General features: G+C 38.6%; 1 protein-coding gene across 1 annotated transcript in view; it reads right to left on the reverse strand.

Annotated features, from left to right (window-relative positions):
- Positions 1–1,531: 1,531 nt before the first annotated feature.
- LOC126482131 (protein eyes shut-like) overlaps positions 1,532–27,150 on the reverse strand; it is a 259,779-nt gene continuing 234,160 nt past the window's right edge. Inside the window, 5 exon segments of the mRNA XM_050106108.1 lie at positions 1,532–1,698; positions 2,438–2,687; positions 8,857–9,029; positions 9,109–9,250; positions 9,365–9,606. Coding sequence (XP_049962065.1) covers positions 1,532–1,698; positions 2,438–2,687; positions 8,857–9,029; positions 9,109–9,250; positions 9,365–9,606 — 974 coding nt within the window.

Below are 27,150 nucleotides of genomic sequence, written 5' to 3' on the forward strand. Positions count from 1 at the left end.
CACGTAGTGCAACATTTAATGCTCAAATCACAATTCTCCACTATTACTTTGCTACTCAAGTTTTTCTCCCCCCAAATTTTCCTTCTGTATATTTTTCTTCATCAATTGCAGAAAGTGCTCTTGCTTCTGGAAGATCAAAATTCAGCTACGGAGTGAATTTCACAGTAAGACTTACCCTCATAACAACCATTTATATATCCATCCATGACCATTCTTACTGTGAAACAGGACACAGTACACATATATCTCTGTGGAACACAAGCATGAAGGAATACACACTTGTTATTTTCTTATTCAGCTGTAATTACTGATTCTACTAATGCATTTAATGATAAATAATTCTTACAGAAGTTTTGCGTGTAACAATGCCAAAAACATCCGCTGTTGCCGGACTGGATACACATATTTCTCTGTGGAATACAGTGAATGCACACTTGTTACTTTCTTATTCAGCTGTAATTACTGGTTCTAGTAGTGCATTTAGAGTAAATACTGCTTAGAGAAGCTTTGTTTGAAATAATATCAAAATCATATTGTGTTGCCAGTAATAATTTTTATTAATTTGATTTATCTTGCATGCAACAGGTTTTGGGAAATATTTCTTATTTTCAATGGAATTTCACTATTGATAGCTTAAACATGATATTGCTTTACATGAGCTGCTGCATCAATCTGATAAATCCAATGTTTTAAATAGATAGATGTATAGAGTTTAAGTTCTTGCATGTAGTTAATTACAACAATGGGACAGTTTTGTATTGAACTGTTAATCACATCTGCACTTTCAATGTTTGCATTTGCATCTTTCCAACTGAGCTGCTGAAACGAGCCTCACACACCAACTAAATAGGTCAGCCTCTCACTAACTCTCTTCCTTTTCTCTCAAATTGTGCTCTGAAAAATATTACCTGTGTCAGAAACACTACGACAGGCAGAATTTATTTATAAGTTGAAAGTCTGTCCAGATAAATTCACAATATTTAGATTTTCTTTTGGTCACAGTCAGTCTTTTGTGGGACTATCATAACTAGGGTATGAAATAAAAAGCACGATAGACTGTCCAAAACAATGAGGGCAGCTGTACAGGACAGATGAGTACCAACTCAGTACTGCTGTTTTATGTATTAAATACAAAATGTTATTAGGGAACACTAAACCTGTAAGAATAAAAATAGTACCTATGAAATTACTTGTTAACTGTCCTGTGTGTGATGTCCAAATGAGCAGAACTCAAGACACTGAGAAAGATATTACTGTTATCGATTTTTATATTACTCAGAAGGTACCAGCCAAGAAAAGGACAGAATCCCATACTGAAATGACAACATAAAAAAGAAAGAAACAAATCACATTGACTGACCAATTCTGTAAATGAAATTTCTCTTGCATCTGGCTTCCCCAGTATTAGTTATCACTCAACATTTTAGATCAACAAAGGCTATCAGCTCATAATGTGAGCACTTGCTAGAATGGCATGTCTAACAAAAATACTTTTGTTGTGGCATGTTTTAAACAGCTTTGTTAACAAAATTTATGTTTGTATTGAAGCACAGCTCCCAACATTTTCTCCCTGGTAATCTGAGAAATCAGTGACACTGGTATTTTTATTCCATGCTAGTTCTTTGATACATCCTATGAAATGTGATGAAAATAATCCATTTGATAATTCTGTTACAGATTCTTCTCCAGGAAATCCACCTGAAAGACAATCATGCCAGATGTAATCATTAAAGCCCACGGTGTGATACAAAACATAAACTGTTAATGATTGCTGGCATATCAAATTACACATGTTAACATGCTTTAAGGAATATATTTGAGAGCCTTCTCATATTGTGGTTAATTTTCCATTGTCAAGATACGCATCAGCTCACAACAGGATAAACAATTGTTCTAGTAACTTATTATACGTTTGTGTTGGTGTCAAAAACCTGCAACAATGATGGTTGAGAGGTTTTTGAACAAGTTATTTATATACTTGAATGAATCTTTTAGTCTGTAATGGAGTGAATAATATAATACCTCTTGCCAGATTAAAACTGAATGCAACACTGGGGTATTAACCTGCACACTTGGCTTTGCAGATAATCTCTTACTGACTGAGTTATCCAGTCACATATCATAGCCTGACTCAAAACATTAATCTTTCTGTTCCTTTCTCTTACGCTTTCCAAACTATACAGAGGCTCTTAAGCATACTTTGTTGGACTAACTCCTCCAAGAGAAAAGATATTGTGGAGAGAGGCTTACACAAATCCTAAAGGTTATTTCTAGAATGTATTATTCACTGTGGAGTGAAGTATACAGAAGCAACACGAACTTTGCAGAAGAGTGGACATTTATAAAATAAATATCTTCAGTAACACATTGATCAAGAATAAAGAGCAAAATGCCCTTATCTCTTATTTTAAGCTAAATGAGTCTCTCTGCAACTTACCCAGATAGAATATTCCATCTGTGATTAGAAATTTTTTGCTGCCTTCACCTTCTTCTGTTTCAGAATGAATAAGCTGACTGTCAAACCATACAGTGATGTTCCTTGGACTAAGGTCGATCTCCAAAGTATGCCAGGTGCCATCAGCAGCTACACCACCAGAGACCAGTAACAGTGTACGGTTTGTAGTGGGATGTCCCCATGCAAACTTTAACAGTCCTTCTTCTATGCCAATACCCAAATACTCTTGTCCCTGAGGCATCATAAGTGATATAACACAATAGTGAACTTACAGATATCAGAAACAGGTAAGTCCAAAATGATACTTAACACCAAGGAAGCAGAAGAACATACATATCGATAAACAGTAAAAACAGGAAAAAATGCAGCAAAATTACCAGAAACATGAAAAAGCCATACTTAGGAATGGTAAGATAAGTCATTTCATTCACAGCAAACAGGAATTAATGATTATGGAAAAGAAAATTTACTTCAAACCTCAGACCATGTAGAGTGAAACTTTCCCCCTAACAACTTATTTCTATTTTTATGTCCTGTTTTCCTTTATTATTGTAAGAACTAACCTATTTATGTCTTGGTTTTTACTTATTTATTTATTTTTTATTTTTTACTTCTGAAGATTTACCGCCCAGTTTGAACTGCACAATATGCTGAACAAAGGCAACATGTCCTTTTGATACTTTAAATCTGTGTGAAGTTGTTTTTCCTGGTTTACTGTATCTCATTTTCTGTTGTAACTTGTTGTCATTAAATAATGGTACACATATGCACAAATGTGAATAGCTTTCTGAAATATTCACTTGTGTAGTAAGAAAACTATTAGTGTAGAAGGTCTTGATCTTTTAATGTCGGAGTGTAGCGAGTTTTTATTTTGTGTTCAAGATCTACATCTCGACTCTGCAAACCACTGTGAAATCTGTGGAAAAGGTCTCTTTCCACTGTGACACTTATCAAGGCTTCTTTCTATTCCATCTGAATACTGAGTGGGAGAAGAAGGGTTGCTTAAATGACGCTGTGCATGTTGTGATCAGGCTAATCTTGTCTTTGTAGTCCCTACACATACGCTGCTTAAGGGCTTGTAGTATGTGCCTAGATACCATACTTAAAACTGGCTCCTGAAACTTTGTAAATAGGCTTTCATGGAATAGTTGGCATCTGTATCCAAGTATTTGGAAGTTCTAGTATTTTGGCATCTTTATGACACTCTCCCATTCTTGCTGCCCATTTTTGTATACATTCAGTATCCCCTGTTAGTCCTATTAGGTATGGGTCCCACACAGTTGAGCAATATTCTGGGATGGGTGGCACAAATGTTTTGTAAGCAATCTCCTTTGCAGCCAGACCCATTATCGTACCAATGAACCGAAGTCTGCCGGCCCCCTTACCTATGACAGAGCGTCATAGTAATATTCCATTTCATGGCCAAACAAATTGTTACACCAAGGTATTTGTATGTGTTGACTGATTTTCACTGTGAATCACTGCTATTGCAGTCATATAATACTATGTATGGAAGTGAAACATGGATGATAAACAGTTCAGACAAGAAGAGAATAGAAGCTTTCGAAATGTGGTGCTACAGAATGGGTGCTGATGACCACGCTGTTTAGCGCCCGTAAACCTCAAACACACACACACACACACACACACACACACACACACACACACACACACACACACACACACACTGCTACAGAAGAATGCTGAAGATTAGATGGGTAGATCACATAACTAATGAGGAGGTATTGAATAGAATTGGGGAGAAGAGGAGTTTGTGGCACAACTTGACTAGAAGAAGGGATCGGTTGGTAGGACATATTCTGAGGCATCAAGGGATCACCAATTTAGTATTGGAGGGCAGCATGGAGGGTAAAAATCATAGAGGGAGACCAAGAGATGAATACACTAAGCAGATTCAGAAGGATGTAGGCTGCAGTACATACTGGGAGATGAAGCAGCTTGCACAGGATAGAGTAGCATGGAGAGATGCATCGAACCAGTCTCAGGACTGAAGACCACAACAACAACAACAATACTATGGTTTTGTTTTGTGAAGTGTATAATTTTACATTTATGTTCTTTTAAAGCACTCATTGCAGCTCTTTAAAAATGTTATCAAGATCTGATTAAATATTAGTACTACTTTTGTCAGACAATACTATATTTTTCAGACAGTTTAGTTTGTGTTTGATCTCTAGAAGCCATTTACAGTGTGGCAATTATTGAACTATATGAAAAAAAAGGAAATTAGTTACAAACTACGGCATGAACAGAATTTATTCAACATGTAAATGTCGCTACAGATATTCAGATTTAAGTTATGACATGTTCGATATGACTGCTATCCTTGGTGATAGTGTGGAACAGATGAATAGCGAAATTCTGCATGACCTGCTGAAGTGTGGGAACATTGATGCTGTCGATGACCTCCGGAAATACTTTCTTCAGCTCAGCAATGGTATTGGGGTTATTGCTGTACACCTTGTCTTTCATATAACTCCAAAAAAAGGAGTCTTATTATTCAGATCTGGAGAATACGGCGGCCAATCGAGTCCTGTGCCAGTGGCCTCTGGGTATCCCAGAGCCAGAATACAGTTCCCAAAGTGCTCCTCCAGGACATCAAACACTCTCCTGCTTTGATGTGGCTGAGATCTGTTTTGCATGAACCATACCTTGTCAAAATCAGGGTCACTTTGGATTATAGGGATGAAATTATCTTCCAGAACCTTCACATACCATTCGGTAGTCACCATGCCATCAAAGAATATCACACCGATTATTCTGTGACTGGACATTGCACACCACAAAGTCATCTGTTGAGGGTGAAGAGACTTCTCTATCGCAGTCCCCCAAATCTGCCAGTTTTTCTTATTGATGAACCCATCCAAATGAAAGTGGGCTTCATTGCTAAACAAAACCATATTCACATCAAAGTCCTGTTCATCGATTCTTTGGACAATAGTGTTGGCAAAACGCAACTGCTGGTTCATGGCCCTTGGGTTTAGTTGCTGATGGGTTTGAATTTTGTGTGAGAAGAGATGCAGGTCATCAACAACAATTTGTTGCATTGTCTCCTGGTTGATTCCTACCTGTTGTACAGCTCATATGATCGATTTCCTGGGGCTGGTTTGAAATACAGCACATGTCTTCTCAATGTTTTCATGTGAATCAAATTCTTGATTGTTAGTACACTTGGACCAGTTGTCTTCAGTTTGAACTCGGTCTCAAACTTCCTTTAAGCCACAGTTGGGCTGTTGCTGTTCGCATAGTAGGCCTTCACAAGTGCTATACACTCAGGCATGCTGTACCGTGACTTTTTCATGTGCAAATGGCCGATAACAACAAGGTGTGTGCACATGTGCATATTAATTCCCATCATGCCCAAGAGCAACAGTGCAGGTTGAATGTCCTAATGCAAACCATTCAGAAGTTATGACAATTTTATTTCATATAATTCAATAATTGCCATCCTGTATATATGATATTGCTTCAATAATGTCAGTTATTGTGTTGTCTTATGATTTAGCCAGTAGTATTTAATGTGTTTTGGGTACAATAACATTACAGGCAATTTTTCTTTCTCTTTTGAAATAGTTAATGTAGTTTACAAAAAGTTAGACCACTCGCTTGCATACTGTACATGAGAAAATTTCACAAAAATGAGACTGCATAGTGTGACAACTCTTTTTTTAATTAACATTCTTGAGCAACAACAAGCTAAAATGGAAAATAAAAAGAAATACAGAAGGAAGAAAGATAGCTAATGTCTTCTGGCATTTTTAGAATTACATGACCTCAATATTCTGCGTAATATATGCAAAATGAGAAGGAATTCGGGAGAAAACATTATAAACATATAAAAGCCTATGACAACTGATGTAGAAATTGAACTGACGAAGGTCTACGGTGCATCATAATACACCCCCCCCCCCCTCCCAAGAATGAGGGCTTGGTTATCTCTTAGTAACACCACTTTTAACACTATGCTACTGGCTTCACTACAATACCCATCTCTCTGTGCCTCATACCCTTCACACTTTTTGCCTTGTCACTGTAGTAATATTCCTTACTTAGAAAACCATGTTCCCAAAGACTTACGGGCAGACTTAATCCAAATACCAAAATTTGGTTCCACTTGTTCTTTGATGTCAATTACGCATAATGAATGCTGAAGTAATTTTTGCTATTTGCAGGTAATGACACACTCCAGTCAACATTTCTCAAAAGTCTAATGCAGTGGACAATTCTCATCCCATGTGTGCAACATGTAGGTAACATCATCCTTTGAATGCCTGACAGAAGCTTGGGTTACAGGACTGTCCCTAACTCTTAGCCAGCCCAAACTTGAGCTCTGTTCCTAATGACTTCACAGTCACTGAGATATTTAATATTGCATTTTCTTCTTCCTTCCTTTCTGGAATTACATAAGATTCAGAGGTTTTATTGGTGGTGGTAGAAAAACGGAAAGAATAATTGATTTTTACAGCAGCACCTGATGAGTGAGCACAAAGCAGTGTATGTGTTACTCAGTCACTGCTGGAAATACTGATTATCCTTCAAGCTTTGATCTAAATATCAATAAATATCCTTCAACTGAGCCTCATGGTAACTTATCTGAAGCCATTCTTTCAATAGACAGCAACAAAACTGATAGGTAACACTAAAAGTTTCTCAGGTTGCCTTACGGGGAGTATGCAACATTAACATTGGGGGTGAAGTATGTGACAGGAGGATGGACGTGGTAATTTTGTACCTATGATTTCGGCAATGATGGTTAAAGTGATGCTCTGTTGAGACTGCATAAATTCTTTGATGGCTAACTGTAATTCTGGGCAGTTTGAGTAGAGTTCTGTGTAAAACATTAATTATCTCCGAAGGAGAATTTAAAACCCATATAAAATGGAGAATTTTATGGAAAGTATGGAGAAGTTATTTTATGCAATGAAAAGTGCAGGATCTTGAGAGAGGCTCCATTACCATAAGAGGGAAAACTGGCAGCACACATCTGTAGCAGAAAATCATGTGTTGATTGGAGATGTACCCAGTGAATAAAAAATAAATGAAGATAAATGTGAAGTTAGTACAGGTAACATGAATTTAGCTCACCCTGGAAAAGGGAATAATCCCACTGTCTAAAGCCATGGAAATGTAGAACATTGCTGTATAGATAGTAGACATCCACAGTGATAGCTAAAACCAGTTAAATTACACAATGAATGGCTTCTTTAATGTGAAAAGATATATTTTGAAGGAAGATGTAAATGTTTATGTCAGTGTAGGAGTACAGTTGCCTTCCGAGGAGCACAGAGCACATTGGGTATCCTTGAGGGTTTACATTGCGCAATATGTAGTGAAACAGTTTGAGGAAGGGATGAAACAAGTATAAATGAGTGATTTTCAGAAGCATAAAATACTTTTGTCTGCTGTTAGTAGGTATAAATTTGGATAAGTTTTACAGACAATGTGTAATCAACACACGCACACACACACACACACACACACACACACACACACACACACACACACACACACACACACAAGTTAAATATAAAATAAAAATATATTTTAATAGTATAATAAATTAATTCTATTTGATCTTGCTTTAGCAGCTTTAGCAGTTTTTGCATATTCTTGCTTCAAGTCTCTTGTACTTAATACAGTCTAAAAACAACTGAATAGAAGCAGTGACCTAATAAGAATGCCCTTAGGCATTTATAAAACATGAAAATGAAATAAATAACTTTGATTTTATGTGGGAGATCACTGTACATTTGTATAGCACTATTTATAGTAGAAGTTTTAAAGGCTGTTGTACTTACTGACTAGACACTGGGTTTATCTTTTTGCTGGTATCATGTTCATGTCCATTAAAGTTTTCTCACACACGCATGACCACCAACTCCAGCAGCCTGGGCCAGAATGTGGCTTCTGGAGTTGGCAGTCATGTGTGCATGAAGTGTACTTGCTTATGTGTACAAATGGTGTGTGTTTTCCTGTTTCTCTTTCGCTGGTTAACGTTGTGGCCAAAAGCGTTGTGTAAGTGTCTCTTAATTTTGAGTGTCTTCAACTTAATGTGTCTTCTTTGCAGAAAACACATTTCAATCACCACATTAAACACAAAACACAATGCATGAACTAATACAAATTCAGTTAAATCAGATAAAGTTTAATAGCTAGATAGAACAGCACTGGCATGTGGCATGTTATATGCTAACATGCCAACACAGAGAAACTTGTGTAAAACAAGAAAGAACCATAACTGGATGACAATCTGTGTTCATTATAATCTCAAGCAATTGTCTCAACTTGACAGTATAGGCTCTTATGCCATGAAAAAGCTTTACCAGAGTTTGAGAGAGATTACAATAAAAATTACTTTATAATATTTAACATCAACTCACCATTGAGCTCCATAGAATCATTCCCTTTGTCTCAATAGTGGAAAAATTTATGTATAAGTAACCAATTTCCATTTTGGTTTGCACGCTGAGTTCATTCTGTTTTGCACTTTTCCCACTTCCTTCAACAACAAGGTAGCCGTTCCCTCCAAAATGAGGCGATATGGTCATTACAGCTACAGAAAAAATGTACTGTTAATTGAGAAGTTTGATTTATGTTGTGGTAAAATACATGAAAACTTAGAAAAAAGTAACCTTCTTCACATGTTGCTCCTCCCCAGCCAAGGGGACAGGAACATTCTGCAATTGCTGAAGTTCTGTTCATGCATCGTCCATTGTTTTGACAGCTGCTTTCTGTACATGTTAATTGACTTTCACAAAATGCTCCTGTATAGAACTGTAAGAAATTTGCTATAGTATTTAAAAATACAAACAACTCAAACAAAAAAGTAATAATATTGTACATTAATCAACAGAAGCACTGTCTGATTTTAGGAAGGAAAAAGTATACCTTCTTGCAGCTGCAACGAGGTTGAGAGTACGGATCTAACCAGCAAGTCCCACCGTGTTCACAAACATCACCACCACATGGTGTTCCATCACAGTCAGCTACATTACGTGCTGCAATCATATTCTTTTCATCCAATGGGATTTTCTCCCAGTTTAAATAAACTCTCCTTATGCAGCCTGTAAATGGTTCTGGTAGTGTAGCCATTGCAGCATTTGGCAAGTTTGACAGATCTCCAGTACCTCCTTTAAATTAAGTAATATCAATTGAGTTCACAAATAAGTGAAATAGTCATGCATTAATGGTTTTCTACAAAGCTAAAACACATAAGATATATAATAACAATTCAATAACAGCCTGAACACCTAAAAAGGCCACTAACACACATTCACATGATAAAATCCACAGACAAATGATTGCCACGTAAGGGATTCTCAAGGGGCATTTGGATGAACAAGAATATTGCCACAAAATGTAGTGCGTACAGTTTGTTGCTGTGATTAGTGTCATTGGCTGATGTGCTGCAGGTCACTATTTCAAATCCAACCACCAGCAATTATTTGTTGTTTACTATTTACCATTTCTGGAAGGTTCTTGAAATATAAAAGGTTTGTATATTCTAGAATATTTGATTTTTGTATGAATATCAGCATTCTCGAATATCTGTATAAATATATGCACTCTCCATCAAGGAGGTAAGTTCTGTTCTGACTGTGTGTTGGTGTTTGTAATAAACTTGCTTTCAGTGCTAAGTGTTGTATCTCATTGACAACCTGTTTTCAGATTTGGACTTGAGTGTGTTTATGAGCAGACATTATTTGGTGTAAATGTTGAATACTTCAAAACATCTACATAACTTTGGGTCCAAATAGGCAATGTAAAAGCTATTGCCTACACTGTCAAGAACAGAAATTCAAGCAGTACATTGCTCCTAAGACCCACATATTCAGAAGACCAGCAGTAAGTCAACTGCACATGAGGCATTCATCCATGTTTTCCAGAGATGCTGGTCAAGACCCAACATAATGGCAAAAAGGATTTGACTGAGCTCTCAAATACAACAAGTAGGATGACATGATGCATTTGGTAACGTGTACTTTCATTCGCATGACACAGACCAGCAGTGGTTCTATAGCTAGGACAGATTCTAGGTCAAACTGAAGAAAATGTTTGGTGGCAAACTGCAGCAAGTCTGCTTGTGGGAGAACAAGTGAAGAACAGGGACCAACATCACAGGTAAAAGACACAGTCATATCTACAGGCTGTTTCGGCCCTACGCAATTATGAATCTGAATATAACATAAGCCAAACTAATTTTACACTCTACAGACTGCTTTGGCCCTATGCGATCCTGAATATGAATATGACATAAGCCAAACTAATTTTACACTTGATGAAAGGAGTCACAGAAGGTATGTACCAAGCTCTTCCAATAAAGAACATCATAACCCTTTTGGTAAAGAACATCTCAACAACAGTAATTCATCAAATGCTGCCAGTGAATTGAGATGGAAGGAGGGGGGTAGGGGTGGGGTGGTGGTGGAGGGGGGGGGGGAGAAGAAGAAGAAGATGATGATGCTGCTGATGAGAGTTTGATGGAAGAGGTATGATCAACTGCTGAAAGTGGTCTCTATGGCATTTGTGAATACATGCCAGAAAGTATGAGAAGAACTACAGCGGTGAATGGTATCCAGAAATGTTGAACAAAGTACACAAGACATAGCAGCCATTGATTGTTGACTCTGTATATTATTAGGAAGTAACAGAAATGTCAAAGAACAGATATACCTATCTTTAGCACCAATGTCTATCACTAGTCAAACATGCCGTGTAGAATGGACTCAGTCACAACCATCAAATGACTACCCAACATCGACCAGTGCACATCCGACCAACTCCTCCACCAAGTACAATGTCTCACAAAAGTACAGAAATTTGGAGGGTGCACAACAAACTGCCAGTAAATACGTTGTTTGATGACTACTATGCCATAAAATGTCAACCAGCACAACAGTCCTGTTCATGCCAGTCAATGGCAGACAAATATAGTCAACCTGTAGGATTAAGTGTATTGTTGTAACCTGGACAAAGTCACTCCCCATCATGTTGTAGCTGTTCCCTGTCACAGAACAGAGGAACCAGCCAGTCACCTAGCCACCAGCTTCAGGAAAACTTGTTGTATTTGAGAGCTCAGTGCCTCTGCCAGGCACTTAAGTGTGATTTGCTGAGTATCTATGTAGATGTAGAGCTGTGGAGGTGAGGTTGCCTCAGATGCAAATGCTCCACAGATGACAGTCACCAAGATGTCAGGAAATCTCATTGATTTCATCGCTGACAGTTATTCTGTCGAGGCACTAATTGAACTCAAGGGCTTTCTTTTCTGGAATGTCATAGGCTTATCACTGTCAGCTAAACAAGGTTATGCTTTGTAATAGGAAAGCAATTGGCCGAAAGTCACAAATGGTAAATACATCCAGTTGACTGGAGCATGTATTGCAAAAATAACTATTAGTGATAGAATATAGCTCTCCAAATTTGTCATTTTAATGGAATGTAGTCTTAATGTTATTCTCACATGGGATTTCCTGCAGGCATCACAAGCAGTCATGAATTGTGGAATATGAGACTTACAGACTGATGAAGCTATTCCAATGAGCATACGTAACAAAGAGTGTTCTGGTTGGTTGGTTGCTGTTGAGGACATTGTTATCCTGCCATCATCAATAAGATGATTTCCAGTTGCCTATAAAGAATCTCAGCTAAGATTAGAGCTTTTGATGAAATGAAATTCTACTCAGGCTTACAAAAGAAATCTACATACCAGTGATGATCTTAAGCATTGAAGGTGGTCCAGAAGAACTTTGGATCACTAATTGACATGTACAACTACAGTTCATCCTCATCCCCAAATGCACGTGCACAGTGACAGATGAACCAGTCCAGGAAGGGCAGCTTAGTGTCGTCAATGAAGAGTCATGCTCCACTACCACTACAGATAATGCGGTGGAGGAAGGTACTACCAATCTGGAAATAGGGTCTTGTCTGACTGAGGAACATTGTCAGCAAGTGATAGCCAGTATTGATAATCTTGAGACGCTTTCAAATCCAAAGTGGAGAAAAAACAGACCAACTGGCCCATAGGGAAACGTGTTACCAACACTGTGGACCATACGCCAACCACCCAGCACTCATATATTATGTCACCAGGTGAATGATGGATAATCCAGGAGGAAGTGGAGAAGATGCTGCCAGAGGACATCATTGAACCTTCAGAGTATCCTTGATCCTCTCCTGTGATCCTTGTGAAGAAGAAGGGTGGCACACAGCATTTATGTCAACTACCAACAACTGAACAAAATCACAAAGAAAGGTGACTATCTACTGCTGTGTATTGATGATACCTTAGGCTGTTTGAAAGCAGCAAAACATGCAGACACACTACAGCAAACTGAGGTTGATGAGGCTGACCATCAAAAACACAGCCTTCATAACCTCTGGTTGACTCTTTGAGTTCAAAATAATGCTGTTTGCATTGTGTAATGCTCCAGCCACATTTGAATGCGTGATGGACAATCTGCTCAGACACCTTAAATGAATGACATGGATTAGCTATGTGGGTGACACTGTCATTTTTTGAATACACTGAAGAACATCTAAGCTGCCTGACGACCTTGTTAAAGTGTGATCAGACTGCAGGCCTCCACCTGAATCCAAAAACATGCCCCTTTGCCACCTAAGACAAAAGAACTTTGGGCACCTAATGAATGGAGATGAAGTCCATCCTGATCTAGAGAACATAACAGCAGTTACAGATTTCGCATCTTCTTGGCACACTTTGTGAGAAATGTTTACTGTACCAAGGCGCACATTTTTCAAGGATTTTTGCTGGGAGAAGACAAATCTGCCTCAAAAGGGGCGCAAGAAAGATCTTTCCTTGCCCTTAAGGAGGCTCTCACACCTTCTTTGTACTCGCGCATATTCAGGAAGGTGCCGACAGGGTGGGAGCTTACACTTCCAGAGTACCCTCCAAGTCCAAAATGAACTACACTACTACTGAGAAACAGTGCCTTGCACTTGCTTGTGCTATCAACAGATTCTGGCTATTTTTATTTGGCAAACCATTCACTATTGTGACAGACCAAAATTCTCTCTGCTCAATGACTATCCTGAAGGATTCATCATGTTGAATAGTGAGATGGGTAATGAGGCTTCAGGAGTATGACATTGCAGTGATATACACCATAGTGATATACACAAGTGGATGCAAGCACAAGGACACCAACTAGACTTCAAGGAATCCTTTGGCAGAACACACCAGCATGGACGAAACCTCAGCCATCACTGAATTAAATGACACTTCAGCTGATCAGAGGGAAGATCTAGTGCAACTGAAAACCATAGAAGCCTTGAAGGAGAAGGATCTATACAAAGGATAATTCGAATTAATAAATGGAGCATTGTACAAGAGGAAATGGGGCAGATATTGTTGCTCATTATCCCAGCTCATCTACAGCCAGCTATAAGTATTTCGATGATGCTCCAACATATGATCTCCTGGGATTCATGAAGACTCATCTGTTAGAGACTACATGAGCCACTGCAAGGAATGTCAATGACAGAAGTGCACGCTGCAATTACCTCCTGGGATCTGGCAGCAATCTTATCTTCAGCAGCACCTTCCACTGAATTGGAACTGACCTCTTGGGGAAGCTCCCAAAGTCGACAAACGGGAATGCACTGACTACCTCACTGACTATGCTGTCACCAAAGCTGCGTCAACTGCCTACACTCCAGAAATTGCAAAGTTCATTATAGAAAACATAATTTGGAAGCATAGAGCACCACGTGTGATGACCTCCAATCATGGAAAAGTTTTACAGTTAAGACTACGGTCAGAGGTAATTTCATGTTGCGACTTCACCCACAACATGGCAAGTGCCTACCACCCTCAGATGAATGGCCTCACAGAACACTTTACACTCAAAACTATAATCTCAGTGTACGTTGATGTCAAACAGAGAGAATGAGATACAATACTGCCCATCATGATATTGGCAAACAACACAGTGAAGCAAGACACTACTGGCTGCACACCATTATTTCTGCTCCACTATGTGGTGTGGCATGTTGTTCATTCAGAATAATGTGTTACACTCCTCTATCTTAAGCTGATGATAGATGTTCATGTAAAATGTTGTTTATATAGTATTTAAGTAGAGAACTTTCCACTGTGTGTGCTTTGATTGGATGCCCTTGCAGATATGATGGAAGAAGGATGAGCACAGGACATCAGCGAAGTTTGACGGCGATCAAGTGTCTCCACTTGTTGTGGCAGTGTTGCTTATACTATGGTGTCATAGCTTGGTAGTGTTTTGGAAGGCACAGAACAAGAGGCACTGTTGATAATGAAAGCACCCAAAAACAGTTGAAATAAAGCTTAAGGGAAATGTCATTCCATTCTATTCTGTTCTGTTCTAAGAGTCTATTCAGAGATGTTGTTCTGGTCTACAAATTCACAAGTGATCCGTACACCCACTGTGCTACATGTTAATATATATCTGAGACAAAGTACAGAAGAGTTACTGAAAGATGTTTATGTCATTTAGTAGCCTGAATAGTTCAAAACTCTATTGCAGACCTTTACCCTCTGGAGAAAGTGAAGAAGTCACACAGCAAGAACTGGTGGCACTGCATAGCAGGTCCATTACATCATGAACCTTCAAGTCAGGTGACTGTATAAGAAAATAACTGAAGTAAACAACATGTATGAGTAGCATCAGGGTGACAGATCACTTGGAAGGTAACACATCTGTGCTAATCAGTGACACATCACATCTAGATCTAAGAGAGAAAGCTGAAGAAACACTAAACGGTTTATATGAGTGGGCAGCTAACAACAAAGTCATGCTTAATATTAAGAAAACAAGTGCTATGAACTTTTACATAAACAAAAAACCATATTATAATAACCTGAAGTTTGGTAGTGAAACCATACAATGGGTGGAAAGCACAAAATTTCTTGGCATGCAAATTGATAGTCAGTTGAAGTGGGAAAACCATGTAAAAATACTTCATAACAGAATCTCTACAGCATGCTATGCCCTCAGAGTTCTTACTTGAGCATTCAATATTTCATGTATTAGATCAGTATACTTTGCGTACATCCATCCTGTTATTAGTTATGGGATAATATTCTGGGGAATGAACAGGAAAAATATCAAAGCTATATTCAAATTTCAGACAAGAGCAGTACGTATAATGACCAAGAGTGGCAGCATAGCTCACTGCCTTGAACTTTTTAAAATGCTGGAAATTTTAACTGTCCCATGTGAATATATTTTTCAGAATGTTATGTACATTAAAAAAAAAAATTGGACACTATGTAAACAATGGTTCTGTACATGGTTACGAAACTAGGAACTGCAATAATTTGCATCTGGATAGAAAAAATAAAGTTAAAATGCAACAGAGTCTACTGTACAATGCCATCAAATTATATAATAAATTACCGCAAAACATAAAAGACATAGAGACAATCTCCTCCTTCAAAGAAAAACTAAAAAAAATTTTACAAAATAAAAGTTACTATACAGTAATGGAATACTTGAATTAAAAAAGGTTACTTAAAATCTGAAAGTACTGTGTTAAACTAAGTGGAGAAATTAGATTATTGTAAATTGTAAATTAGATTATAAGAAAATTTCACTGTCAACTACTGTGTAAGAAACAAATTTAAACTGTAAAATTGTCTATTATTCAGTGACGAAATCCATACATTGTAAACTGTTTCACGTATTAATAAAGAAATCAAATCAAATCAAATCTTCTTGGTGCAGTCCAGTTACAGAACAGTGACATTACATTCCAATGGTCATGAGGCTGACACAACAATGTCCATTTCCCATTTCAGCCAGACATTGCTCAGGATGACTATGTGAAGCACCTCATCACCAGTACAAAAGAAAAAAGGTGCCTGGCTAACATACAGACTCTGGATGCCCGGGAGAAACACCGAGAGCACTATAATGCCAAGTGCTGACCAGTGAGATAGAGCCTAGGAAACATGTTACAGAGTTTTTACCCCTGTGTGGAAAGCACGACAACTTGGAAAGTTGCTTAACACTACTTTGGCCCATATCATATCCTTCATCAGTTTCGGAACTTCATACATGAAGTCGAGGATTATGATCCTTCATTGAGAATACAAAAGCAGAGAGATGCTGCCCATGTCATCCGTATGAAGCTCTATTACAGTCCAAAGGTGCAGATCAATAATGGGAGGTTCATGAGAATGAAAGACCCTTTTGACAAACATGATGCTTCAATGGGAGGGACTGATGCTCATCATAGCAAAAAGTATGTGACAACATGACCAGAATGTGAGGATCCCTCAGAGTTGTCCTACAGAGGACCATTGACAAGATCTGGATTCAGGGTGCTATAGCTGGTGCCAAAGAGAATTTTGAAACAATGGAACACTGTTTCTCTGGGAGAGTGAGCAATGTCACAAAATGTGGTGCACACAGTGTGGTGTAGTCGTTACAATAGCTGGCTGAGATGCTGCAGGTCACCAGTTCAACCACTACCACCAGCAATTCCATTTTATTTAGAGCTTACCACATCTGGAAGATACATGAAATATGTTATATTTGAATATTCTGGAATGTTCAATATTTGTGCAAGAACTAGCCTTCTGGAATATTTGATGTTTGTATAAACAGCTGCAACCACCATCCAGCAAGTCAGTTCTGTTCTGACTGTGCATTGGTGTTCACTAAAAACTTGCTTTCATTGATAAGTGTTGTATCTCATTGATGATCCTGCTTTCAGTTGTGGAATACCGTAGAAAGCAAATACAATTTGGAGCATTATTTGGCATGAAATTAATAAATGTTGTAAGGCAAATGATCTTCAATGCCCTGATGCAGTAATGTCTGAGCATATGATGTTAGAATCAAACTGTTGGCTAATAAAGACAATGAATTCTTCCTAACAGTAGCTGGAAACACAAAGATAAAAATGGACCTTGAAAAGAAGATCACTTAGAGAAATGGCGGCAAGGGATAAGCAAAATCAAACTTTACCTTAGTGTGTTCAGCTGGGGCTCTTATTTAACAAGCTGGAGATGCTGTTCTGGCAGCTTTGAGGAGACAGGGTGCAGCCAACTGAGGAGTGTGGTACATGTTGGAAAGAAAAATGTCTGCTCTCTGGGATGCAACACATTGAAGCATTCCAGAAAAAATTGATATGGTCAGTCTTGCTTACATTATTTTTTCATCAAGTGACTCTCCACACAATCGTGATAATGAAAGCTGCAGGAGACTCTTTAAGTATTAATGTATGAACTAAAAAAAAGGAAGAATCCCTAACAGAAGGGTGAATCAACAGGGTGTATACATGGACAAGAAAAAAAAATTTCCAGTTAAAAATACATTTTCACCTGGGCGAAAATACCAGGGTGTCTACGTGGACAAGGAAAAAAAATTCCCGGATTTTTCCCTCCCCGATTTCCCGGTTAAAAACACAATTTCTCCCGGATGAAATTACGTTTAAAGCGGGTGAAAATACATCCGTGTTAAGCAACAGCATACTTTCCCTCGGAGCTGTAAAACCTATCAGTCCTTTGAATAGTGAAGGTCTTATACTGGCTGAGGACATCCCAGCACTTTAGAAAACAGGAAAAAACAATGCGTTTGGAAAGATGTTTGATGCGAGACAATATGGACAGATTTTATTTTCGTATAGCGAAAGTATATACACAAATTCCACAAGTTACAGCACGGTAGCTTCCGAAGCCTTAAAATAGAGATAGCGTTGAGCGATGCACTTTTGTCAGCCAGTCATAGCTCATGTCACGTGATCTCGCTAGCGAATGACAGCAGTTATTCAGAGCACGAGGCCTATGAGAAAGACAGGCCGCGGCGCGTACGTTACGAACGTAGGCCGATCTCGCTCAACTTAGCAAAGTGCGTTTCTACACTGGTTAACGTAACTAAATGTGTATGTGTGAACGAGAATTCCATCGACTATTGGAATCCACTATTATTAGTCCTACAATGATAAGAAGTCCATAGGCCTACTAACAGGGTCTAATTTGACAATTAAAATTATACCAAAATGATTACCAGTTGCGTTAGGCACCACATCTTCTATGAAAGGAGAACTGTTACGAAGAAGAGACTAAATACTGTAAACAAGCGGTTATAGCATATCTATCAAGAAATGATTTTAAATTTTGTTGTACGAACAGTAATCAGTAAGATTTCATAATAACGGATTCCAGTACTAGATGAAATTCTCGTTAGTATGCACGCATCCGGTTGCGAGTTAACAGATTTTATTCGCATTTTGCCTGCTGAGTTAAGGGAACTAGGGAGCTGAGGCCGTTCTTTGTGACGTACGCACCGCGGCCTGTCTTTCTCGTGGGCCTCGATCAGTGCATAAGACATGTTATGTACTCAACCACTAGCAGCATCATTGTTAAGTAGCACGACCATACAAAGACGAAAGGTTATGGGTTAAAGTAATGTAAGTACACTATATCTTCACGAAAAGCTGAACTTTTACATATAATATTGGGCATTAACAATGTTTTGCTGTTTTTTCTCGAAGGGCGTGGTTAGGCAGGAACCTAAGAATGCTTCAGAAACTAAACTGCTGTATTTGATGCATTTCATACATATACTTTCGTATTACGCAAACATGCAGTCCAAATGCCGATGCGAATCAAAGATCTTTCCAAAACGCGTTGTTTTTTGCTGGATTTCGTTTCCTAAAGTGCTCGGAAGTATAAAACCCCTAAACTTTCCATAAGCCGTTTTCCAATAACACTATTTAGTTTTTATTTCGTGATCATAGCTGCAGCGATTTAGGAGAACCTTTACAAAGTGAAGTTTATACTTAGCTGTAGTCAGTGTCATGTTTTCTCGAAGAGTGATGCATCAACTTTTACATTGTTTTTATTCGAAACTCTGAATATACTGTACAACATTTAAATACCCACTGACTTAAGGCTGCGAGCACTCACAACAAGGTATAGGGATCTTTGAGAGCATTCTGCGTTCTGCCTGGCTGGGACTGGAGTGGCAATGAAGGATGGGACAGAATAGGAGTCACCATGGCATCAGCTGGTCAATGCAAAGCGATCCAGTGACTGGATGAAGTGGGAAGAGACATCGCTGCGAGCTGAGGAGGTGAGGTGAGATGACCAAGCCAGCACTCGATCACACAAAAGACGAGCCATCGCTTTCAGCAGCTAACATCGTTACATGCCTGCTCAAAATCCCAATACCTTGAAACGCCGTAATAATACAGCCGCTGTTACCGTGATTAAATACAAATAAAACAATTGCCGTTTATACATTCAATGCCAAAAAATATAACATGGTGTATGTAAAGAGAAAAAAAAAAAAAACGTCCAGACAGTATTACAGGAAAATACTAGCTGGCAAATAATTCGTAAACAAAAACATTACGTAAGTTGGTCAATAATTAAAGAAGAAAAGTCTGGAGCAAGAGTCTCGAAATACGAGTTTATTGAGCCGAGTAGCATGTTCTTCAGATGATCGTAGACTACCGTGTAGCTAGCACGTTTCGAGTTGTTTTTGTGCTCTATCTTTGCAACAAACATTGGCAAATACACAAGCAGTTACTAGAGTGCACTCCGCAACATCTAAGTTCTCCAGCCATCGGATCACGCAAATCTTTAAGGGCAAATGTTCCGATTCAATGGTCCAAATATACAGAGCTAGTCTGGAATGGAAATCCTTAAATAGGTTTTACAAGGCATGTACAAACTGAATCATCATCCAGAGTGTTTCCTTTACTGCGGACTTGATTAGCAGAAAAATATGGAGAGGGGGCTTGCAAGTACGTCAAAGAACAGCAAGAAAACATAACATGAAGACAACAATAACAGCTGAACAGGGTTTATTACGTTTCTAGGTACCGAGGGATAATAAAAAGTGACATTATCAATGTACTGGATGTCAAGTAAAACCATATTTTAAAATTAAGCGGGTAAATCATTCCTCTACAAGTAAATCAACATGTACGCTGCTACAGAATATGGACTTTACATTAAAATCGGTATATGTACAACAGAAGGTCTACCAAGTCCTAAAGCACTTTGGAAATTTTACAAACAGTAAAGCGCCTCAGCTGTAAAGTAACTGGGAGGCCAAGTCCTTCGTAACCGGCAGACTTCATAACTTAGAAATTGTGGATGGGAGACAAGAGCAAGCAACCAATAGCAGCACATATATATATATATATATATATATATATATATATATATATATATATATATATATATATATATATATATATATATATATATAAAATGGAAGGAAACATTCCACGTGGGAAAAATTATATATATAAAAAAAAAAAACAAAGATGAGGTGACTTACCAAACAAAAGCGCTGGCAGGTCGATAGACACACAAACAAACACAAACACACACACAAAATTCAAGCTTTCGCAATAAACTGTTGCCTCATCAGGAAAGAGGGAAGGAGAGGGGAAGACGAAAGGAAGTGGGTTTTAAGGGAGAGGGTAAGGAGTCATTCCAATCCCGGGAGCGGAAAGACTTACCTTAGGGGGAAAAAGGGACAGGTATACACTCGCACACACGCACATATCCATCCACACATACAGACACAAGCAGACATATTTAAAGACCAAATATGTCTGCTTGTGTCTGTGTGTGTGGATGGATATGTGCGTGTGTGCGAGTGTATACCTGTCCTTTTTTCCCCCTAAGGTAAGTCTTTCCGCTCCCGGGATTGGAATGACTCCTTACCCTCTCCCTTAAAACCCACTTCCTTTCGTCTTCCCCTCTCCTTCCCTCTTTCCTGATGAGGCAACAGTTTGTTGCGAAAGCTTGAATTTTGTGTGTGTGTTTGTGTTTGTTTGTGTGTCTATCGACCTGCCCGCGCTTTTGTTCGGTAAGTCACCTCATCTTTGTTTTATATATATATATATATATATATATATATATATATATATATAGAGAGAGAGAGAGAGAGAGAGAGAGAGAGAGAGAGGAGAAGCCTCATGGTAAGGAATCAGCTAGAACGAAAAGGTGGCGAAGCCTTCAGAGCTTTGCTCGATGAGGGCGGTGGCCTTAATATCTTTCGTCTTTATAATTGAGGTGCCGTACTGTACGTGTAAAATTAGCTAGAAACTTGCAACAGATTACTGGAGTAAGACTGGTTGATAAGTCTTGTCATTCATAGTTTCTTTAAGTGTCAACAAACGCAGCGCTACTAATAATATCATAATTAACACTGATTGTTGCTTGGCAGAGACAGTGTTGTTGAACGTGCCTCATTCGATTTTCAAATCACACAGTCTGTCAGTAGTCAGTGTGCTCGGCTCACCTGCTGAATTCAGTTCTGCACACGTGCGGGGCAAAGTTTTATAAACCGACAAGGTAGGTAACACTCATTGTGTCATATTTCATTATGCGTAATAACGAGGAGCAGCCTTATTTACATCCATCTTTCCTCTTTCTCCAATAAAGGTTACCCACCAACAACCACTGCGACTGCGCCATGTCGATTGGATTTCAAGATAGCTGGCTTTCAGATCCAGCATTCAAGGACTGGTTGGTGAAAGTACCTACAGACCTTTATAGTGCTAAATGTGGGTTATGTCCAGGGACCCTCATTAACATCCTTACTATTGGAAGATTGGCTCTTACAAGTCACATGACAAAATCCAAGAAGCACGTCGCGAAAGCAGCTGCCATGAGAAGCACAGCAAGTTTGTACATCTACACCCGACCGGCGGCGACCACTTCAAACCAGCAGCCAGATTCTACTTCCACTACCACATCTGCGGATTCAGTGGCGTTGGCCGCTGGAATTGTTGTGCCTCCGCAAAAGCATGTCACTGCAATGTCAAAACCCGGGAATAAACTGGGAGGAATTGATCGGATGGCAATAAAGGACGAAGTAACAAAGGCAGAAATACTGTGGTGTTTGGAGTGCATCATTTCACACAAGTCACTGCATAGTTCTGCGAACGACGTGTTGCTTTTCCCCGCAATGTTCCCCGCCAGTGAAGTGGCCAAGAGCATGCGCTTACAAAAGGACAAAATCGGTTATATCGTGCAATATGGACTAGCTCCCTTCTTTGAGTCTGAAATTAAATCTGACCTCGTAAACGCATCAAGGATTGTTGTTTCTTTTGACGAATCCTTGAACAAGGTGTGCAAAAGAATCCAGATGGACATTTTAGTGCGTTATTGGGACATTTAAAAAAATCTAGTGTGCACCCGTTAATACACATCGGCTTTTCTAGGCAGTTCGACGGCAGCTAAGCTACTCGAGTCCTTCAAGAAAAAAATTCCCAGCGAGGCAATGAAAAAACTTTTACAAGTATCGATGGACGGCCCTAACGTCAACTTCGCGTTCTTAAGGGAACTTAAAAATTTTTTGAAAGAAATGGAAGGCGTAGACACCGTTTTACTGGAAATTGGAACGTGTGGGCTTCACGTTGTTCACGGCGCCTTCAAGTCCGCAGTTCAAGAAACACAGTGGATGATAATTCAGTTTTTACGTGCCTTGTACAATCTTTTTAAGGATGTCCCTGCCAGAAAAGCTCCGTGTATTTCGACAACGGAATCGGAGCTGTTTCCCTTAAAGTTTTGCGCGATCCGATGGCTGGAGAATGTGGAAGTTGCTCAGCGAGCTCTAGTAATGCTTCCGTTTCTGCGAATATTTGTTGGAAAACTGGAAGAAAAAAACAAACCAAAATATGCTAGCTACAGAATAGTGGAGGATCACCTCAAGGACAAGTTACTTGGTCCGAAAATTGCCTTTCTCAAGACTCTTGCTGGAGGCTTGACACCTTTCCTAAAGGATTTCCAATCCAATTGGCCGTTAGCACCATTCCTCCACTCTGCTTTGACAGAGATAATGGAGACAACGATGACACGTTTTGTGCAGCCGACGAAGATTTCACTGTCAGTTAATTTGGACAAAGAATCCAATCTTTTGGGTGTGAACCACGTCAAGATTGGGTTCGCCGTCAAGAATGAATTCAGAAAGGGCAGGTCTCTCACAGCCCTTGAAATCGCTCTAAGTTCCGGAGCGAATGCAGAAGAGGAATGATCAAGCTCGTGTCAAAGTTGATGGAAAAATCTCCCTTACACTTTAGGTTGATGAAAGCTGTAAGCTGCTTTGATCCCACAATAGCGTGCAGGGAGGCTGGTCCCAAACGATTTCATTCCTTTCTACAGATTTTGGCGGAGAGCAATTGGATGGATGGTGTATGTGCCGATAAAGCAGAAGCTTCTGTTGTAAAGAAGAACTGCAAAACAAAATTCGAAACATTCAACAAAAAGGAGCAACGGCTGGATGAGTTTTGGATGAAATGTCTCAAAAACCAGAATGCAACGTGCCACGAGCTGCAGAAGGCAATGGAAATCGCGCTCACTTTGTCGCACGGTCAAGCAGCTGCGAAGCGAGGATTCTCGGTGAACAAAGAGTGCCTCTTCGAGAATATGAGGGAACAATCTGTAATGAGCAGAAGACTGATGTACGACGCCGTCAAGGCACACGGCGGAGTCCAAGGAGTGCCTATAACAAAGTCCCTTATACACTCTGTAAGAAACTCACGAGATCGATATGCTGAAGACCTCAAAAATCGAAACTAGGAGTCATACATGAAAAAGGATCATCTGGCTAAAAGGAAGATTGTTGACGCAGAAATAAGACAGCTTAAAGAGAAGAAGGCAAAAGTTGAGGGGACCATTCAAAACGCTCAGATAGAGCGAGAATCTATTACAGAACGAATCAATGCTCTCGCACACAGTTCCAAGTGAGTTATTCTCCAAGGTCAATTCGTAAATTACAGTATTTGTTGTCAAACATGGTACTTCCTTCTAAATTATTTGTTGTATTGTCTAATAATAATTAAAATGTTTCTTTAATAAAATGTTTTTAAAACAAATTAATATGACAGTGTTATTTATTTGAAACTGCTAATTCCCACAGATATTTAAATATACATTTCAAACAATAACTTCTGTGATTAAAAAATATTTGAAAAATAAACCTAATTTCAGAAATTAAGTATTATAATAAAGACCAGAGCTAAAATTTAGCAACTCGAAAATCCGAAAAGAAAGGACTGTAAAAATGCACAAAATATTTTACGGAAAAAATCTCTTATTATTCTAAAACCAAAGACAGTAATTAAAGGTATTTAACAGCGATTAAACCGCAAGCTTTTGTATTTAAATAAAAAAATAATAATAAAATCAGATAAATTGAGGAATGGAAGAGGTAAAAGACATACTTGTCCTAACTGAAAGCAAATTTTAGAGCGGGGAATATAGTAGCTGCGCTTGACGCAGGTTTTCGCTCTAAAACTGGACTAATTTCATACAAGAACAAGATGTCCAGCTACCTGTCGCTTGACTGGTGCTGGCTTCTGTTGTCCATTTATAGGATTAGTTAGAAAGAAGTAGTAGCAAACGTTAGAGCTGTTCGGAGACGAAGATCCAATTCACCGGCAAAAAAAGTAGAAAAGAAGCGAACTGGTATTGTTCTGCATGCCAGAACACTTCGTCTTTTCTATACTATAGAAAAGTCGAAGTGCTCTGGCATGAAGAGACTTGTGACATTGCTCAGTAACACATTATTAATTTTTTTGAAGGTCAATTATACTTTTTGCCATCGATTGCATAATTTTTTATCTATGAAAGAACAACATTAAATATGAAAACTAACTTGATGCTCGGTTTTTTTTTAACGTGTTACACATTAAGTCATATCAAATATAAATGTGCGGTAAAATTTTAAATAGTGGCATAAATGACTTATCTTCTGGGCCCGAAATTTTTCAAACGGTTGATCCTCAAGTGTTACCGGTACGTTTTGAATGAGAGTTATAACGCCCTGTGATTTAAGAAATTCACTGCACATTCTCACACGTAACATACATCATCTTGCGTGGAAAATTACTTTGAAAGTAACGCTTCTCAAGTCACTATTCGTAATATTTTCCAGTGATCTGTTAGAAATGTAAACAATTGCGACGCAAGCACATTGAATGCACATTAGTTGTTACGGACGTACTGCATAATCTTCGACCTAAAGCCCTTGACACTTTTCGGTGTCAGCAAACTGGTCTGTGCATTGTGTAAATTACTCATTTTCTACGCAACTAAACTTTTATTTTGGTGTTATTCTCTGATTTATGTTTCATTGCTGCAGTATTATTCAGCAGCAGTGGGCTAAAGTTCTTTGTCAGCGTATCAGATCTTACACGTCAAACCTACAAAAATGTAACTGAAATCTAAAAGAATGAAAAATCCCGGAATTCTAAAAAATTCCCGGGTTTTTCCCGGATCTCCCGGATGTCCCGGGCCGTATACACCCTGAATACACTATACCCAGGTAAAAGTACATTTTTTCCACGTTAAGTAACAATATACTTTCTCTCAGAGCTGGAAGAGTTATCAGTCCTTTGAAAGGTAAAGCATGTAATTTCCTGCCACTTAAGGAACCAAAATCCAGGAAAAACAATGCATTTTGGGAAGACCTTTGTTGCATGGAAACATGTACACTGCATATTTTTGTATCACTAAAGTATAAATACGAATTCCATCAAATACAGTGCGGTAGCTTCTGAAGCACTGAAATCAAGATTACGATGTGCTTTTGTAAGCCCATTGTAGCTCACCGTCAAGTAATCTCATTGGCCAATGATAGCAGATATTCAGAGCATAGGGCACATGCTGCTGTCAGCCAATAGTATTATGACTTTCAACTAGCGTGGACATACAAATAGGAAAAGTTAATAGTTTAAATTAATGCATGTATAATTACAAGAAAACCTAAGCTGTCATGAATAATATTGGTCTTTTTTTGGTGTGTGTTGCCTTTTAATGTATAGCTAACACAAATGAGACAGTAAAATTTTAAATAATTGTGTTAAGAGCTGATCTTCTGGCCTGAAATTTTTCTGAGTGGCTGGTTGTCAAAATGTTACCTTGAAAGTAATGCTTCTTGAACCACCATTCACAATATTTTCCTGCAATCTGTTAGAAATGTAAACTGTTGTGATGTCACACTCATCGAAAGCAGTTTGTTGTTACGAAGTATTATACACCCTTCACCCTAAAGCCTGTGACACATTTTGCTGTCAGCAGACACTTCTGTGTGCACTGTGTTTTGTTATTGTAAATGGCACATTCTATTTGGCCCATTCTCTTTGTAGGTAATTTTTTTTGGTATTATTCTCTCTTTTATGTAGTATTATTCTGCAGCAGCAGGGTAAAGTAAAATTCTTTGCCAGAGTAACAGTTCTTACCAATTAAATTTATAAAAAATTAACTGAATACTAAAACAATGAAAAATGTCTGTAATTCTAAGAATTTCCTTGGTTTTTCCTAGATGAAAAAAATCCACATTTTCCCCAGATTTCCTCATTGTCCCAGGGCACATAGACCCTGATCAGACGTAAATGGAAGTTTTATTTAACAAAAAATTCATTTATTGAAAAACAAAAGGCAGTTGCAACTTATTTTTCCATAGTTCCCTCCTTAGAAATATATTTTTCTGAGTGAGAAGGCAGGTTTTTTAATCATAGCATCGTAAAATGAACCTGGCTGCATCAGGAACCAATTGCACAGGAATTTATCCATGCCCTCATCATCTTCACATTGATGCTCTCCTAGAGCTTTTTTAAGCAGTCCAGACAAATGGAAATCTCAGGGCGATAGGTCTTGGATGTAGGGAGGATGATCAAGTTGAATCCAGTGCATTTCCTGC

Source organism: Schistocerca serialis, chromosome 5 (genome assembly GCF_023864345.2).
Source record: "Schistocerca serialis cubense isolate TAMUIC-IGC-003099 chromosome 5, iqSchSeri2.2, whole genome shotgun sequence".
In the NCBI taxonomy this organism is placed as follows: Eukaryota; Metazoa; Arthropoda; class Insecta; order Orthoptera; family Acrididae; genus Schistocerca; species Schistocerca serialis.